The sequence below is a fragment of the Oncorhynchus gorbuscha genome, linkage group LG26 (assembly GCF_021184085.1).
Source record: "Oncorhynchus gorbuscha isolate QuinsamMale2020 ecotype Even-year linkage group LG26, OgorEven_v1.0, whole genome shotgun sequence".
Classification (NCBI taxonomy): domain Eukaryota; kingdom Metazoa; phylum Chordata; class Actinopteri; order Salmoniformes; family Salmonidae; genus Oncorhynchus; species Oncorhynchus gorbuscha.
In genome coordinates this window covers 35,608,228-35,627,009 of record NC_060198.1, presented here as the reverse complement: position 1 = coordinate 35,627,009, position 18,782 = coordinate 35,608,228, and the positions used below count along the sequence as shown (strand labels likewise).

The 18,782-nt window shown below is 46.8% G+C and overlaps 1 protein-coding gene across 3 annotated transcripts; it reads right to left on the bottom strand.

Annotated features, from left to right (window-relative positions):
• Positions 1-141: 141 nt before the first annotated feature.
• LOC124016444 (transforming growth factor beta receptor type 3-like) lies at positions 142-12,195 on the bottom strand. Of its 3 annotated transcripts, XM_046332017.1 has the most exons (18): positions 11,740-12,195; positions 10,203-10,315; positions 9,091-9,260; positions 8,859-8,997; positions 8,419-8,593; positions 8,158-8,323; positions 7,861-8,005; positions 7,286-7,478; positions 6,917-7,089; positions 6,602-6,757; positions 5,719-5,793; positions 5,262-5,453; positions 4,330-4,872; positions 4,126-4,204; positions 3,942-4,001; positions 1,262-1,363; positions 671-802; positions 142-517 (listed from the first exon to the last, which is right to left on the bottom strand). In XM_046332017.1, exons 5-17 carry the CDS (start codon positions 8,492-8,494, stop codon positions 720-722), a joined length of 2,043 nt encoding a protein of 680 aa, XP_046187973.1. In that variant the 5' UTR covers positions 8,495-8,593; positions 8,859-8,997; positions 9,091-9,260; positions 10,203-10,315; positions 11,740-12,195; the 3' UTR covers positions 142-517; positions 671-719. The 3 variants fall into 3 exon arrangements, with proteins under 3 accessions (XP_046187973.1, XP_046187974.1, XP_046187972.1); XM_046332018.1 differs by having other exon boundaries at positions 142-802; positions 10,173-10,315; XM_046332016.1 differs by having other exon boundaries at positions 142-802.
• Between the last annotated feature and the right edge of the window lie 6,587 nt (positions 12,196-18,782).

Sequence of the window (18,782 nt, the reverse complement as noted above, 5' to 3'; positions counted from 1 at the left end):
ACCTCTCCTCCCCTTCATCTACACTGATTGAAGTGGAATTAACAAGGTATCTTAGCTTTCACCTGGATTCACCTGGTTAGTCTGTCATGGAAAGAGCAGGTGTTCTCAATGTTTTGTATACTCAGTGTATGTGGTCACACACACACACACACACACACACACACACACACACACACACACACACACACACACACACACACACCTGGGTTCAAAAACTATTTAGGGTATTTCAATTACTTTCAAAGACATTTCAAAGTAAGTATCTGGATATTTTCAGTACTTAAATATTTGAATGAATTTGGAAATTCTCAACTACACAGGCAAGTGTATTTTCAAATACAAATATTAAAATACTGCATTATTTGAAAATACAAAAATACACAGAAAATAAGCATTTAAATAACAAATAGGTAAATATGCATGTATTTGAACCCAGGTCTGACACTCACAGACACACACCAGGTGTTTCATCTTCTGCCCCACTTTACCCTCGGTCTCAGATTTACCAGAGGAAACACTGAAAATGAGATAGAGAAAGATAATATTGTATTTCTTACACATGATATGAGATATCACTATTGCAATCTGCAGGTGCTTGACTAATTCACAAAGGGCGCTAGTGACATGATAAGTCTATAGAATACTAGTCTAAATTTGACATTCTCTTTACTTTGTGGTCCCCCAGCTGCTGTGTGTGTTGCTCACGTTCCATCTCAACTCTACACAGAGGTGTTGGAAGAGTCTAATAAGGCAGGGTTAGTATTCTCGATCAGGCCCCCTCTTCTGGTTGGTGGAGGAGCCCCTGCAACCAATCACATGTCAAGTGTGTCATTAACATTTATACATGGTGAATAAACCCAGTATTTCTCTCAAAAATCATAAGTTATAATAGTATCTTCTCTTACACTAGGTCAAATCAAATGTTATTCGTCACATCCTTCGATGTAGACTAACAGTGTAGACTAACAGTGTAGACTAACAGTGTAGACTAACAGTGTAGACTAACAGCCCTTCCCAACAACACAGAGAGAAAGGAAAATAGAGAAATAATAGAATGAGTAACGATAACTTGGCTATATATAAGGGGAACTGAGTCTATGTGCAGGGGTACGAGGTAATCGAGGTAGATATGTACATATAACTAGAAATAAAGTAGCAGCAGGTATAGAATGTTCTCTGTTTATTTGTGAATATGGTGGTATAGCTCAGTATTTTGGCCTTTGGTCCAGGATAGACTTTACGAACTGTCCAGTGTGGTTACCTGTGTGAGAGTAGATGCACCATAGCGCCCCCATCAGGCTGATGCCCAGAAGAAAAGCAACAAACACAATCCCCAAAACTGAGCCTGTGTCTACCCCAGAGCCTGGGTGACAAAAACATGGGAGGGAAAAGTAGTAGTTAAGCCAAATCCAAGTTACTATCACAGTTGTGATAACTAACACATGTAGGAACATCCGGGAGTTGATATTATGGTTATAGCTAAGGTTAGGGTTGAACCACTAGGGTTAGGGTTGAACCAGGGTGTGGACATGAAACAAGGGTTAGGGATGAGGCTAGGGTTGAACTGCTAGGGTTAGTATTGAGGCTAGGGTTGAACTGCTAGGGTTAGCATTGAGGCTAGGGTTGAACTGCTAGGGTTAGCATTGAGGCTAGGGTTGAACTGCTAGGGTTAGCATTGAGGCTAGGGTGGAACTGCTAGGGTTAGCAGTGAGGCTAGGGTGGAACTGCTAGGGTTAGGGTGGAACTGCTAGGGTTAGGGTTGAACCGCTAGGGTTAGGGTTGAACCGCTAGGGTTAGGGTTGAACCACTAGGGTTAGGGTTGAACCACTAGGGTTAGGGTTGAACCACTAGGGTTGAACCACTAGGGTTAGGGTTGAACCACTAGGGGGTTGAACCACTAGGGTTAGGGTTGAACCACTAGGGTTAGGGTTGAACCACTAGGGTTAGGGTTGAACCACTAGGGTTAGGGTTGAACCACTAGGGTTAGGGTTGAACCAGGGTGTGGACATGAAACAAGGGTTAGGGATGAGGCTAGGGTTAGGGTTGAACTGCTAGGGTTAGCGTTGAGGCTAAGGTTAGGGTTAGCGTTGAGGCTAGGGTTAGGGTTGAACCACTAGGGTTAGTGTTGAGGCTAGGGTTAGGGTTGAACCAGGGTGTGGACATGAAACAAGGGTTAGGGATGAGGCTAGGGTTAGGGTTGAACTGCTAGGGTTAGCGTTGAGGGTAGGGTTAGCGTTGAACCACTAGGGTTAGTGTTGAGGCTAGGGTTGAACCAGGGTGTGGACATGAAGCTAAGGTTAGGGTTGAACCGCTAGGGTTAGGGTTGAACTGCTAGGGTTAGGGTTGAACCGCTAGGGTTAGGGTTGAACCGCTAGGGTTAGGGTTGAACCAGGGTGTGGACATGAAACAAGGGTTAGGGATGAGGCTAGGGTTAGGGTCGAACTGCTAGGGAGACACCTGAAACCCCACCTCTTTAAGGAATACCTAGGATAGGATAAAGTAATCCTTCTCACCCCCCCCCTTTAAGATTTAGATGCACTATTGTAAAGTGACTGTTCCACTGGATGTCATAAGGTGAATGCACCAATTTGTAAGTCACTCTGGATAAGAGCATCTGCTAAATGACTTAAATGTAAATGTAAATGGTTAGCGTTGAGGCTAGGGTTAGGGTTGAACCACTAGGGTTAGCGTTGAGGCTAGGGTTAGGAATGAACCGCTAGGGTTAGCGTTGGTGCTAGGGTTAGGGCTGAACCACTAGGGTTAGGGATGAGGCTAGGGTTAGGATTGAACTGCTAGGGTTAGCGTTGAGGCTAGGGTTAAACTGCTAGGGTTAGCGTTGAGGTTAGGGTTGAACCACTAGGGTTAGCGTTGAGGTTAGGGTTAGGAATGAACCGCTAGGGTTAGCGTTGAGGCTAGGGTTAGGGTTGAACCACTAGGATTAGCGTTGGTGCTAGTGTTGAACCACTAGGGTTAGCGTTGAGGCTAGGTTTAAGGTTGAACCGCTAGGGTTAGCGTTGAGGCTAGGGTTAGGGTTGAACCACTAGGGTTAGTGCTGCGGCTTCGGTTAGGGTTGAACCAGGGTGTGGACATGAAGCTAGGGTTAGGGTTGAGGGTCAGGGTTGAACCACTAGGGTCAGGGTTGAACCACTAGGGTCAGGGTTGAACCACTAGGGTCAGGGTTGAACCGGGGTGTGGACATGAAACAAGGGTTAGGGATGAGGCTAGGGTTAGGGTTAAACTGCTAGGGTTAGTGTTGAGGCTAGGGTTAGGGTTGAACCACTAGGGTTAGTGTTGCGGCTTCGGTTAGGGTTGAACCAGGGTGTGGACATGAAGCTAGGGTTAGGGTTGAGGGTCAGGGTTGAACCACTAGGGTCAGGGTTGAACCACTAGGGTCAGGGTTGAACCGGGGTGTGGACATGAAACAAGGGTTAGGGATGAGGCTAGGGTTAGGGTTGAACCACTAGGGTTAGCGTTGAGGCTAGCGTTAGGGTTGAACCGCTAAGGTTAGTGTTGAGGCTAGAGTTAGGGTTGAACCACTAGCGTTAGGGTTAGGATTGAGGGTTAGGGTTGAACCAGGGTGTGGACATGAAGCTAGGGTTAGGGTTGAGGCTAGGGTTAGGGTGGAGGCTAGGGTTAGCGTGGAGGCTAGGGTTAGCGATGAGGCTAGGGTTAGCGATGAGGCTAGGGTTAGCGATGAGGCTAGGGTTAGCGATGAGGCTAGGGTTAGCGATGAGGCTAGGGTTAGCGATGAGGCTAGGGTTAGCGATGAGGCTAGGGTTAGCGATGAGGCTAGGGTTAGCGATGAGGCTAGGGTTAGCGATGAGGCTAGGGTTAGCGATGAGGCTAGGGTTAGCGATGAGGCTAGGGTTAGGGTTTAACCAGGGTGTGGACCTGAAGGTAGGGTTAGGGTTGAGGCTAGGGTTAAAGTTACAGTTACTTACTGCTGTGGGCTGGGATAGGCTTGGGCAGCTGAGACACATTGGGCATTTGACCTCTCTGACCTAGAAAGAGAAAGCGAGAGTTGGATAAGAAGAGAGAAACACCATTTTACACAGAGTGAAAGTGAATTACTTCAGGCCCATGTCATGAGGTGGACCACACCACCAATGACCATCTACTACTCACCAGCAGGTGGCGCCTGCTGTCTGGCCACACCAACAGGCTGATAGACCAGCATGGGTCTGGAGAAGTTTCTGTACTCACACTGACAGAGAGAAGAGAGAGAAGGATAAACAGTGGCAGATTTAGGTATAAGCAACATGGGCAGCCAGTCATTACTTTTAGTCATTAATACTACTAGTCATTATGAATATAGAACATGTACTGTACCTGTTGGCTGGGTAGTTTGGATACGAGGGCAGGGATACGGAGGCCCCATGGATTTGGACAGCCACTCTGCATTGTGGCCGTTGGAGGCCCCTGGGTCACTGACTCAGGGCCACAGAGACGGATGCGACAGTGCAGGAACTGGACAGAGTTGTTGTAGATGGGCCGAAGGACAAAACTGAACCTCAGTCTGTGTATCTGGTACTCCTCTCCTCCCATTCCTCCATCGCTCTCCTTCCTTTTGGCTCGTCCTCCTCGTCCCCTCTTCCCACCGTGTTCTCTTTTTCTCAATCCTGCTTTGTTCCTCCAAGCCCTTCCTGGATGCCTGAATGATAGGACTCTAGGTACCTCTTCCTCTTCATAATATTCCTCCTCTTCCTCCTCGTCCTCTTGGCCATGTGTCATGTTGCTGAGTGTCAGTGAGGAGTCAGCGGAGCAGCCGTCTCTAATGACTGACCAGCCAGGGGACACACGGGGGTCTGATAGGGGAGACACCATGCAGGACCGCACCTCCACACCCCCACCGAGGGCTCCGTTGGCGGAAAGCTTGGCAAAAACAGTCAGAGACAATATGGGTAACACATTACTTTACCATGGTCTTATTACAGAGTTGATATTTTGTAAGTGGAGTGTAATAAGTAGTGTAATTACACTAGTACTGTAATTTGTAGGTCTCTGTTTCAACCTGGTGTGCTCTAGTGCTGTAATAGCAGGGCTACAGAGTTCTTATAGAAAGGACTTATTGTGACATATCTAGATGTGATTATAATAGCCTTCTGGAGGAAGTCTGCCCTGGACTTGAGGAAGCTGATACTGTAGAAGACTATAAGAGGGAGAAACACAAGTAGCACTTGCAGCAGGAGCTACATCGGCAGGACACACGGACAGGCAGACAGACACACACAAAACACACACACATAGCTTGGCAAACTGACCTCCACATAGACACGGTTGTCAGCAGTGATGGCACAAGGACCGGTCTGCCTCTGCTCATAGCCCTCTGTAACAAACAGCTGCAGTGAGACCAGTGGGCCGGCCCTGGCCCTTGGGAGAGGCCCCGGCCCCTGCAGAGTGGGCTGCTCCACCGGAAGGCTTGGGACACTGGGGACTGCAGCCAAACAGCTGAACTAAGAGGACAATGGAAAAGAGGGAGATGTATGAAATGATAAGGACAAGAAATACAAGTCTCTCTCTCTCACACACACACACACACACACACACACACACACACACACACACACACACACACACACACACACACACACACACACACACACACACACACACACACACACACACACACACACACACACACACACACACACACACACACACACACACAAATATGAAGTGAAATTGGACCACACAAACACACAACCTGTATCATCTCACATGTATGACCAGTGGAGTCCACTCGTCTGTCTCATTGCCCACGGCAACCAGAGGCTTGTTTCTCCATAGCAACACCTGAGAGGATGGATAGACACAAAACATGGCAAGTCATGTACTGTAAGAGTTTAAACACTAGAGCAGATAGGTCAGTGAGAGATCAGTAGATATATTAGTAGATCCTAGTTCATTCACATTCTACATGTCTGTCTCACTGCCTCCCTCCTCTCCTGCTCCCTTTCCTCCCAGACCTCCACCACTCCCACTACCCAGCCCCCTGCTCCCACACTCCCGTCCCCAGGCCTAGCTACACTCAGGCTGATCAGCAGTGTTCCGGACACTCTAACCTAGGTTACCCATGTGGCGCCTGGGGGAGATAAGACCGACTACTTACACAACCGCAGGGGCCCTTCAGATCACACTAACCAACAACAACACAATTAAAGCCCTGCTCTTCTATTCTCTTATCTCGTCCTCTGCCTTTCTACTGTGCGTCTCTCGCCATCTATCTCAATCTCACACACAGATACACAGAGACAGAGACACACACACACACACACAGTGAGGGGCTCCATAGTGACCTCCATGTCCCTCTCCCCATCTAAGGGAAGCCCATCCCTGCTCGATCTCCCCATCGGATCTGCCTCTGTGATGAGGCTGCTGGACGTCCCCAATTGCACAGCTCTTTCTCTTTCTGCTGACCGAGTTTAGCACAGAATCACTTGTAAACAGCTGCACCCAGAAGCATGGCTCCATTACCATTTTGGACTCCATTTTGGTGAGACAAAAAACATTGCAAAACATGTGGAGACACAAACGCTGCAGAAACATTTCACAAAACATGGTAAAAATATTTGACCCCTTAAAAACCACCTCTCTGTCTTACCGCATTTCTGTACTGCACCCCTCTGGGCTCTCCCTGCAGCAGCCCTTCAGTCCCACAGGAAATGACCGGGAATGCCAACAAGAAATGGCTGCTGTTGGACTGGGCCAGGCACTGAGGATCCCGCAGTGTCACCTCCGACACCGGGAGAGACAGGGTCTGTGTGAAAGAGAGAATCACAAAAGCGACACTAAGTTCCATCATAAGAACCTACAATACACTGTAGGTCTACATGCAGTATCTTGGTATTTGTATGACATAACCTCACTAACAGGCTAACACGTTAAACTACCAGTACAACCACACAGTGAAAGTGACCTGCAGAATGTGTCTGTCCACGGCCACGTTGAGTCGTCCGTCCTGACACTGCACACTGACGGCCTCCCAGCCCCCACTGGTCCTTCCACCTCCCTCACTCAGCCACTGCCTCAGCCTGTGCTCCTGGACCCAAGGGGGTCTGCCATCCAGCATACGCACAGGGGGGTCACCTTCTGTGGGGAGGGAGAGAAAGAGATGTGCTAACACACAGAACAGCACCTTTTTAGGGATAACATGACCTTCAATATAGAGAGACAACATAATTAATCAGGAGAAACACCAACACAAACACACTGTTAGGAAACACAAAATAAACCATCCAGTTCACTCACACAATGAGGGACACAAGAGACACACACAGGTCCTGACCTGTCCCTCCCCCAGCCAGTCTGATCACAAAGTGATTGGCCAGGTCAGCCTCTGTGTATGAGGCCACTTTGGGAAAGCCACTCTGATTGGCCCAGCTCAAAAGGTCGTGGGTGGTAGAGAGGTCAGAGGTGAGCATGCTAGTCAGTGTCAGGTCAGGCTCTGGAGGGTAGAGTGGGGACACGCTGTTGGAGGACTGAGTGGAAATAACAAGGTAGATAGAGAAATGGTTGGGGAAAAAAATGCATAAATGGGATGTTTGTGTTACAAGATAACATGGCAAGCCCTGTCAAAGCCAAGTTGAATGTGTTTATTTAAAAACAAAATAACCTGAGAGATATGTCCATTGATATTTTGAACTCACGTTGAGGTTTTGAACTGTTGTTTAGCTTGGCCTTCACTCAATGGTTGTATTGCTCCTTTAATTTCTTTAGCTATTTTGTCCATTTCATCATTATTTTTCACTTATAACCCTTTTATGATTTTCATACCAAACTCCAGAACAGGTGGACCCATTCTAGCCCACATGATAGGAGAAATACCATAATGTGTCCAGTTTTACTGGATAGGATCCTCACATAGACAGAGATGTGTCCCCGGAGCCCTGGCACTGTGAGAGCCCAGTTGACTGGAACGGCACTACTGAGGATCAGCACCAACTTGTGCCACCCAGCATTGGCCACTGGGGGCACCAGAGAAATAGTCACCTCCACCTGCAGAGAGCTGGGATAGAGGGAGAGACCGGTCACTGAAAGGCATAGAGGGAGAAAATGCTTTGAAAATGATTAAGGGATAACTCAATAGCTCAACATTGTATTACTTGAACAGCTTCAGAGATTGCTATTCTCCACATGCTGGAGACGTCCTAAACTTACCCACAAAGCCCTGACCCTGCTGAACGGAGCTTGATGACATGCACTTCTGGGTTGCCTCCGCCAACTGGAGAACAGCCCTGTACTTCCTGTGGCTGCAGATCAGAGGTCAGGTAGTTGTGTGACAGGAACAGAGACTGCAGCTGGCACACGCTGGGCATGGTGGTATCTGGAGGGCAGAGGGGAGACTTGGTTGGAGAGGAAGAGAGAAGGTCAGAAAGAGCAGGGTCGTGTATTAGTTGTATGTGTGTGGGGCGGGCTCACCCTCGCCCACGCGGACGTAGACGCGGTTGGCACTGGCTGTGTGTGTGAGGGAGGACAAGGAGCCATGCCGATGCATTGCCCAGCGTAGCAAAGCCCGCGGACGGAAAGGCAGAGAGGGCACAGGCTGCACCTGCACTGCCAGACTGGAGGGCTGCACTGTAGAGTTAGGAGAGACCTGGGGCAAAGGGGGACACGGTGGTTACATAGAGAGACATGATAACACATAGTAATAGAAACATTCATTTGTGGGGGCCTATGTTTCTAAAACAACACACTTGCACAGACGTACACACAAACACACTGGAGGGGTCAGTACTTTCATCAGTTCCTCACGGGAGGAAGTAAATACTCTCATCAAAACTTTTTTTTGAGTGAATGACAGATGAATGACTAAAAGAGGTACACACACACACACACCACACGAGCACACACAGACTGACCTGCACCAATACAGGCAGATCCGGGGGGTAGTCTCACAGCCTCCAGCCACCAGCGCACTGGTTGCTTGGAGCTCAGTACCAGGATGAGGGTTTGACGGGGAGGATGAGACAGAGACAGGGGTCTCAGGAGCACAGTCACCTAGAAGGGAAGAGAGGGGGTCAGGGTAAGGAGGCACAATGTATTGGGAGTGATTGTGGGTGTTCTCTACTGTGAGAAACAGAGAGGGAGCACCTGTTTGTCAGGGCTGCGTGTTCCTCTCCCCACAGCGATCACATGGGTCTCTTTCTCTCCACTCTCTCTGGCTGCACAGCCCGGGCCGGCCTCAAAGCGCTCCAACAGCCCCTGTACAGGGTGAAGCTCCCCCGCTGGAGACAGAGAGCACTGCAGTTCCCCACAGTCAACTGCAGAATTGTAAAGACAACCAGATGTCACTCAAGATGGTGCTACGGCTGTATACTCTGTTTACAGGGAACATTGAGGACAAACTAATATAGATTGGGTCTCTGGTGGGAGAGATAAAATGAGAAATAAAACACTTGATGTCCCTGAAAAAGACAACAGAGACCATGTGAACTTGGTGTGAGGTTTGGTAATAGGCAGGATGGACGGGGTCACCAGCAGACTCTCTGCTCTCACTGACAAACAGGAGAAACAAGTCTCTGTCAATCCGCCACATAAACACACTAGTGCTCCACTCGACTGCTCTGGTCTCAGACAAGCCCTCTCACTTAGCCTCTCTGTCTACGTCTCAGTCTCTGGTTCTTGCTCTCTTCTTCCAGTCAGTGGCTGTTAGCCCACTATGACTAAAAGACAGCTTGTTGTTCTCAGACTGAACAGAGCCAACTGGGGAGTGCCCCCTGACTGAACTTTCAAAGTTTTTTTTTTTTTACTCTCTGAATATTCCACTTTCACTTTGCTAAACCAAAATCTGACCTTTGACACATAGCTCCTTGAAAGCAGAGTCACTCTGGGAGGTACTTGAGAGAAATTATTAAAGTTGTACTATTCAGTATGGAAACATCCCGTAGAATTAACAGTACCTCTATAACCGTCTCCTACTTCTTCAAAGAATATCTTAAAGAATCCCACAGCACCCCCCCCCCATTTTTTAAAATTATAAATAAAAATGGCCTTTCATGAACTCGCACTTGACCCCCCCCCCCCCCCACTAGCACTGACTTTGCTGGCAGCTACTTTATTGAGGAAAATGTACTTACTATGACTGCGATATGTGGTTGTCCGACCTAGCTATCTTAAGATGAATGTACTAATTGGAAGTGAATCTGGATAAGAGCGTCTGCTAAATGACTAACGTGTCCATGTAAACGTCTTGTTTTCCTTACGTCCCGTTCTCTCCCCCAGTAGAAAGAGGCAGAAGAGAATCCACCTCGTCCCTGAAACCACCATGACTATTCTCCAGGGGTGAATTCAATGGGAGAGTCCCTCCTGCGACATCCTGAGGGGGGGAAAAGAGAGTGATTAATACAGTGGTCTAGACAGAGTCTTTAACAAGAGACAGAGTTCTCCGTGTGCATAATGTTATATTGGACAGGCTGAGAGAACAGATGGATAATATGTATCCAAATAGAGGAGGAACAAACACTAGAGCAAGGACAGAGTTTACCACCCAGGGAACAAACAACATAAAGTCATCTCTCCCACTGGGTTCTCATTATCACTGCATTATCAGAACTTTCTCATTCTTCTCCCATTCTGGACAGTATCAGATTCTTGGTGAAATGTTTCTTCTCTGTGTTCTGCCAATTGCAACTCTCAAACATTTGTCAATAATATGCTTTGAAGGCTAAATCTGTGATTTCAAAATGCCTGACTGATAAAATGAGTGACGGGGCTGCAGAAAAGTAAGCACTCTCAAATTGATAGGAGCTTTGGATACCATGCAATCAGGTCTGACATTCAGTGAGATTGACATGATAGTATTCAACATATTTTGACTATTGTTTGTTTATATAGAATACAAATAGGACTGTACATCTTTCCTTAGCCTTGTTGAGTACACAATGCAATATTATCAAAGGTCATATACCCACTTATCTCATAAGTGTCATGTGCCTATCTTTATTCTGTGTCTGATAGTGACACACATCATATAATGCTGTGAGACAGAATTGGAGGTCATTGCTCTGCATCGGTTGACCAGTTTATTGTCCTTGGGTGGGCTCCCGAGTAGCACAGCGGTCTAAGGCACTGCATCTCATTGATAGAGGCGTCACTACAGACCTGGTTCGATTCCAGGCTGTATTACAACCGCCTGTGATTGGGAGTCCCATAGGGCAGCGCACAATTGGCCCAGCGTCGTCTGGGTTAGGGTTTGGCCAGGGTAGGCAGTCATTGTAAATAATGATTTGTTCTTAACTGACTTGCCTCGTTAAATAAATACAAAAAGAATCAGAAGACGTCCAGACAACACACACCTGCTCATTAAAAATAATGACAAGTCATTAACTGGCGCGCAAAACGCTAATCTCTTCTACTCAAACTTGCCCAGAAAGAACTCACCACGAACTGCAAAATAACGGCTAATGGGACCGGAAACAAAAATTGAACAATTGATTGGCCTTGATGGGCATTATGAGGATGCAGAGGAATAAACTATAGATTTTTCTCTAACAGTGTCATTCAAAACAGTTTTTATATTATTTGTCTCATGTTGCTGAATCCCTTGGCAAATTCATGACAAATATTTAGAACTTCACTCGAAGAAAAATGCATTGGCCCAGTCAGAATTCACTAGAAATAATACTTTTAAAAAAAGTAAATAAACCTACAATGATTCAATTTAAACGGACCACAACTCACAGCACTTCGAAGATCTCTCCTGACTTCTGAATACAGGCTATAATAAAAGTCGTAACTCACCTGTGACAGATTCCCGTGGAGCTGGACGTTGAAAACAGACTGTAGATCAACTAGTGATTCTCCGGTTAAAGGACTGTATTGGCGTATATCACAGCGGGTTTACACACCCTCTTTCAATAGTAGAGAAAATAACAGAAAATTGCCTTTACCAAATCTATGTGCTGCTTCAGGCGTCCAGAGACGCACTGGGTGGCATTTCAGATGGAGTATTGCCTTGACATCATCATTTCCGATAAGCCAAAGAAATCAAAAGTTAAAACAGCTTATTTTTTGTAGAGGTGGGATACGGAATTTAAAGAGATTCCCGCGAAATAGTATAAAAGCCAGAGGAGGGGCAAGGAATTGTGCGATAGACGGGAGAGAGAAAAGAGAACAGGTTCTAAAAACGCAGAAAACGTAGAAGGCAACAGGAAGAAGAGAGTGAGAGAGGACGAAGCGTAAAGGGGAAGAGGAGGGATGGTGGGAGGGTAAATAAATAAGAACGGAAGGTTGGACTTGAGAAGTTGGAGAGGCAGAGGTAAAGTGAGAGGAATACAGAGGGAGGAGGGAAAGGAAAGATAGATTAATGAGAGATGGAGAAAAATAATTAGACCATAAAGTACACTGTAATTATTTTTATTCAATGTACGTTTGCATGAGGCTTCCAGCTGCAAAATAGCATTCCTGTTGATTCAACATACAATTGTTTGCATATGTCCCAGTATAAAATGAAACTCTTTAAGACAATACATTACATATATCATAAGGCTTTTCTTTGAGGGCCTAGTTACACCCTAAACACAGTGGTCTGAAACTCCTGGTTTATAGGCTGTATTAAGCCTGCAAGTCACATTCTGGCGTGCAAAATGTTGTTTAATCCCTTTTAGAATCCAGCCAGAGTGAGGATATTCAACAATTGGAACATTTATTCACCCTCAAACTGCATTGAGAATGATGGCCAGGGTAGGTGTATGGAAGATGAATTATTGAGACTACTAACAGCTTGGATTAGTTTAGAAAAATGTATGTTATTTATGTTTGTGTGGCAAAAGATTATACGATTAATCAACCAATCAATGCAAAAACACAGGTATTGAAAACAAACAATTCTGAAAATCAACCTGCGATAGAGCATGCTGGGAAATGGTTTTGAGTAGTTTTGAGCAAACATACATTTGTAATTTTACTCAACAAACTTGTTCAAATTCAGCTCACTTTGAGCAGAGTTTGTTGATTCACCTTCCAAAGGCACACATTTATTAGTAATTCGACTAAACAAGTTTTGATACATTCATATCACTCTGAGCAAAGATTGTTGAGTGAACCAATGTTCACCCATTAGCTACATTTCTTGTCCTTCTGGCTTTATTTTTTGTATTTTTTTTACTGTGTAGGCAAACATATATTTTCTCTGAAGTGTGGGTGAAATTACACAGATTTTTATCCAAATTAAGAAGATTCAGAAATAATTCAGAAAGTACTCAAGATGCATAATGTAATGATTGTGTTTAATACGCATTTTTAGGTCCTCTTTGCTCAATTCTGTTTCACAGGGAAACTCTTATTTCATGCCATGAAATTGTTGTTGGATATGTTATTACTGATATGGTTTCTGGTTGATTTATGTCCCAGATACACATTTTATCTGAAATAAATAACAATGTCCAGTACAGTATTTCATATTCAATCTAAATGTAAATGTATCATGGGGAAATCAGTATGTTTGGTCTGTGGACAACAATTTCTAATGTTGTTTTTCTTTGGTCAAGTTGCACTCTACTCTCTCCAGACCGGTCTGAGAATAGATCAGCCTTTTAACTCTTAAACTACCAACTGGGGCCATTTTGACCCCAGGGGCATATTTTTATCATAACAGCCCAAAGTTTGTTTATTAAATTCTTCAAATGTTTTATGACTTTGTCAATCAACTTGTTCTTAACAAATCTAAATAATTGTTTAGTGTTTCTGTATCAATATGGACTATTTAAAAATGTAAGTCATTTGGGATCATTTTGACCTTGTCACGACTTCCGCCGAAGTTGGTCCTTCTCCTTGTTCGGGCGGCGTTCGGCGGTTGATGTCACCGACTTTCTAGCCATCGATCCACTTTTCATTTTCCATTTGTTTTGTCTTTGTTTTCTACACACCTGGTTTCTATTCTCCAATTACATGTTCATTATTTAACCCTCTGTTTCCCCCATGTTTGTGTGCGTGTTTGTATATAATGTTCAGGTCATTACTTGTTGGCTGGTATTGTTTGCCAGGTTCGTTGTCACGCCCGTTATTTACGAGTGACAGGTAATTTCACGCACCTTTAATATTTGTTTTATACTGGTGCTGTTTGTGTAATAAATTACCTTGTACACTCATCTCTAGTCTCCTACGCCTGATTCCATGCACCAGTTATTCACAGCCTGACAGAAACACGCACTACAAATGGAGTCAGCAGGAGCAGTTACCCCGGTACTAGGGGCTGAGGAGCCCGTCCAGCAGCATGAGGCGATACTGCATCTCGGCACCGCCACGGATTGCGTCCTACAGACGATGGAGCGCTGGGAGAGAAGAGGAGTTCCTCCAGAGCCTCCCCCAGCACCACCAAGGACACCACTGATCACCCTTCCTTCACCCGGTTCCATTGGGATTCGGCTCTCCCTTCAGAGGGAGTACGATGGGAAGGCAGCGTGATGTCAGGGTTTCCTATTCCAACTGGAGCTCTACCTGGCGACCGTGCACCCGGCTCCTTGGGGGGGGCCCTCGTCTCCTGTCTCTCAGGGAAAGCCCTGGATTGGGCCAATGCCGTATGGGAGGAAGTAAGAGCGGTGCTGGACCAATTCAAGGATTTGAACATCTTGTGCACCTGAGGCAGGGGACGAGGAGCGCACAGGAGTTCGCATTGGACTTCCGGACCCTGGCCACCGGCGCGGGGTGGAACGACAGGGCCCTGACCGTTCACTACCGTTGTAGTTTGCGTGAGGACGTCCGTCGGGAGTTGGCCTGTAGGGACACAACTCTGACCTTCGACCAGCTGGTAGACATGTCCATAAGGTTGGATAACCTGCTGGCTACCCGCGGACGTCCAGATCGGGGTCTGACGATTCCATCCCCCAGCACCACCGCTGTGATGCCCATGGAGCTGGGAGGGGCTGCAATTAGGGCGCCTGAAGGAGGGGCCAATCCATGCACCATCTGTGACCACAGAGGGCACACTGCCGGTCGGTGCTGGGGAGGTTCCTCTAGGAGTCGAGTCGAGGCAGGACACTCTCGTGCCACCCCAGGTGAGTCGGTACCAGGCTCACCTAGAGCCCCTTGTTGCTCACATGTTTTTGTTTATTAATTTTCCTGAGTTTTCCCCTCATTCCCAGCATCAGGCGCGCATAGATTCAGGCACAGCTGGGAATTTTATTGACAGATAATTTGCCCATTGTTTAGGGATCCCCATTGTTCCTGTGGATATGCCTTTCCCTGTGCACGCCCTGCATAGTCGACCATTAGGGTCAGGGCTAATTAGGCAGGCCACCACTCCACTGGGCATGGTTACGCAGGAGGATCACAAGGAGAGAATCAGTCTCTTCCTTATTGATTCTCCTGTGTTTCCTGTGGTGCTGGGCCTACCCTGGTTGGCCTGTCATGACCCCACTATTTCGTGGCCACAGAGAGCTCTCACAGGGTGGGTCACGAAAGTGCACAGGGAGGTGTTTAGGGGTTTCCGTCGGTGCTACTACGGTGGAAAGTCCAGACCAGGTCTCCACCGTGCGCATCCCCTCTGAATATGCCAATTTGCTCTCACCATCTGAAAGAAGAAGGCGACTCAATTACCACCCCATCGACGAGGCGATTGTGCGATAAATCTCCTGGTAGACGCAGCACATCCCAGGAGTCACGTGTATCCCCTGTCGCAAGAGGAGACGGCAGCTATGGAAACATATGTCTCCGAATCCCTGGGGCAGAGATACCTTCGGCCCTCCACTTCACCTGCCTCCTCAAGTTTATTTTTTGTGAATAAAAAGGATGGAGGTCTGCGCCTGTGTGTTGACTATCAAGGTCTAAACCAGATGACTGTGCGGTACAGCTACACGCTGCCTCTCATCGCCAGTGTGACAGAGTCAATGCACGGGGCGCTTCTTCACAAAATTGGATCTCAGGAGCGCTTATAACCTGGTGCGTATCCGGGAGGGGGACACGTGGAAGACGGCATTTAGTACCACCTCAGGGCACTATGAGTACCTCGTCATGCCATACGGGTTGATGAATGCTCCATCATTCTTCCAAGCCTTTGTAGACAAGATTTTCCAGGACCTGCACAGGCATGGTGTAGTGGTGTATATTGATGACATTCTGATATACTCAGCTACACGCGCCGAGCATGTGTCCTTGGTGCACAGGGTGCTTGGTCGACTGTTGGAGCATGACCTGTACGTGAGAAATGCCTGTTTTGAAATCTCCTTCCTAGGGTACCGCATTTCCACATCAGGGGTGGAGATGGAGAGTGACCGCATTTCAGCCGTGTGTAATTGGCCGACTCCCACCACAGTAAAGGAAGTGCAGCGGTTTTTAGGGTTTGCCAATTACTACCGGAGGTTTATCCGGGGTTTTGGTCAGGTAGCAGCTCCCATTACCTCACTGCTGAAGGGGGGCCCGGTGCGCTTGCAGTGGTCGACTGAGGCAGACAGGGCTTTTGGTTACCTGAAGGCTCTGTTTACCTTGGCTCCCATGCTGGCTCATCCGGATCCCTCTTTGGCGTTCATAGTGGAGGTGGACGCATCCGAGGCTGGGATAGGAGCCGTGCTCTCTCAACGCTCGGGTACGCCACCAAAGCTCCGCTCCTGTGCCTTCTTTTCGAAGAAGCTCAGCCCGGTGGAGCGAAACTATGACGTGGGTGAACGGGAGCTGTTGGCTGTCATCACAAGGCCTTGAAGGCATGGAGACATTGGCTTGAGGGGGCTAAACACCCTTTTCTCATCTGGACCGACCACCGCAATCTGGAGTACATCTGGGCGGCGAGGAGACTGAAACCTCGCCAGGCAAGGTGAGCCATGTTCTTTATCCATTTTGTCTTCACCCTGTCCTACAGACCAGGTTCCCAGAATGCTAAGGCAGACACACTGTCCCAAATGTATGACACAGAGGAGCGGCCCATGGATCCCACTCCCATAGTCCTGGCCTCTTGCCTGGTGGCACCGGTAGTGTGGGAGCTGGATGAGGACATTGAGCGGGCGTTACGTACAGAGCCCACTCCCCCCCAATGTCCAGCTGGGTGTCTGTACGTTTTGTCAGCTGTCTGCGACCGTTTGATCTATTGGGCCCATACGTCACCCTCCTCTGGTCAACCGGGCATCAGTCGGACAGTGCACTGTCTTAGTGGGAAGTACTGGGAAGTACTGGTGGTCCACTTTAGCTAAGGACGTGAGGGTTTATGTCTCCTCCTGCTCGGTGTGTGCCCGGTGCACTTGCCCAGAGGGAGGTTACAACCCTTACCCGTTCCACAACGGCCGTGGTTGCACCTGCCGGTGGATTTCATAACCGATTTTCCTCCATCACAGGGTAACACCACGATCCTGGTCGTTGTGGATCAGTTTTCTAAGTTCTGTCGTCTCCTCGCTTTGCCCAGTCTCCCTACGGCCCTACAGACTGCGAAGGCCCTGTTTACACACGTCTTCCGGCACTACGGGGTGCCGGAGGACATAGTATCTGATCGAGGTCCCCAGTTCACGTCAAGGGTCTGGAAGCCGTTCATGGAACGTCTGGGGGTCTCGGTCAGCCTTACCTCGGGTTTTCACCCCTAGAGTAACAGGCAGGTGGAGAGAGTGAATCAGGATGTGGGTAGGTTTCTGTCACGACTTCCGCCGATGTCGGTCCCTATCCTTGTTCAGCCGGCGTTCCGCAGTCGACTTCACCGGTTTTCTAGACATCGCCGATCCACTTTTCATTTTCCATTTGTTATGTATTTTTCTACACACCTGGTTTCTATTCCCCAATTACATGTTCAGTTTCCACCATGTTTGTGTGTGTATTTGTATATAATGTTCAGGTCATTACTTGTTGGCTGGTATTGTTTGCCAGGTTCGTTATTACGCCTTTAATTTACGAGTGACCGGTAATTTCATGCACCTTTAGTATTTGTTTTATACTGGTGCTGTTTGTGGAATTAATTACCGTGTACACTCATCTCTGCTCTCCTGCGCCTGATTCCATGCACCAGTTACCTACAGCCTGACAGACCTCAGCCAAAAACATATACTTCTGCCTATAGTAAATGGATAAATATGACCTTTATTTGAATCTAGGTTTCTCTGGAGACATAATAACAAGTTATCCACACCACCAGAGGGTGGAGCGGGACCTGTATCAGTGATTTCGACCAGATAGACAAATCATCTGCAGAGCTCCCCATGTACTCTCCTAAGATGTAACTTTTCTACACCACGCATCATATGACCGTGTTCAAAACCACAATTACCTTATTTTTTATATAACAAAATTGCCAAAGGTATATAAGATCTGGCAATGGTATCAATACTTGATAGAACTGAAATACAGAACTCAGATAGTCTCTGAATCTAGTTATCTGATTATAACTAGGTAAGACCACATACATGCTTAGTTGTTGTCAAAACAGCTGATAAAAGTCTGTCAGTGGTATGAATACTTGGTAAAACTATAATACAGAAACCAGCTACCCTCTAAATGTACACATAGTGTTGTATTGGTGTGTACTCTCCGAAAAATACTTATTCTACTGAAAATGTGATATAAATTGCAGAATTCCTATAATATCCACCAATATTCTATATGTGCAACTTGGAAGTATATTTTGGTGCTATATACTTTGGTTTGTAGTGACTTTGATAGTTTTGGTCATTGTCTCTCAGAATCACTTTTTGAAGTGAATTGAATCCTTTTTGTCAATATTTTTTTAAATATTTCAAATGTTGGTGTACTGCCCCTTTAAAATATGATAATTTTGACCACATAAATACTACACAATTAATATTTACTTAAAAATTCAGAAACTAAATGATACTATAATTAAATTACGGTAAATTTGCTTTTTAGTACTAATGTGG

Excerpts from the sequence above, each read along its gene's own strand:
- LOC124016444 (XM_046332018.1), bottom strand. The coding sequence starts at position 8,494 with ATGCATCGGCATGGCTCCTTGTCCTCCCTCACACACACAGCCAGTGCC. Across the intron at positions 7,479-7,860 it reads GGGGACACATCTCTGTCTAT|TCCTCCAACAGCGTGTCCCC; the intron begins GTGAGGATCCTA and ends ATTTCCACTCAG. Across the intron at positions 4,873-5,261 it reads ACAACCGTGTCTATGTGGAG|CTTTCCGCCAACGGAGCCCT; the intron begins GTCAGTTTGCCA and ends GTTTTTGCCAAG.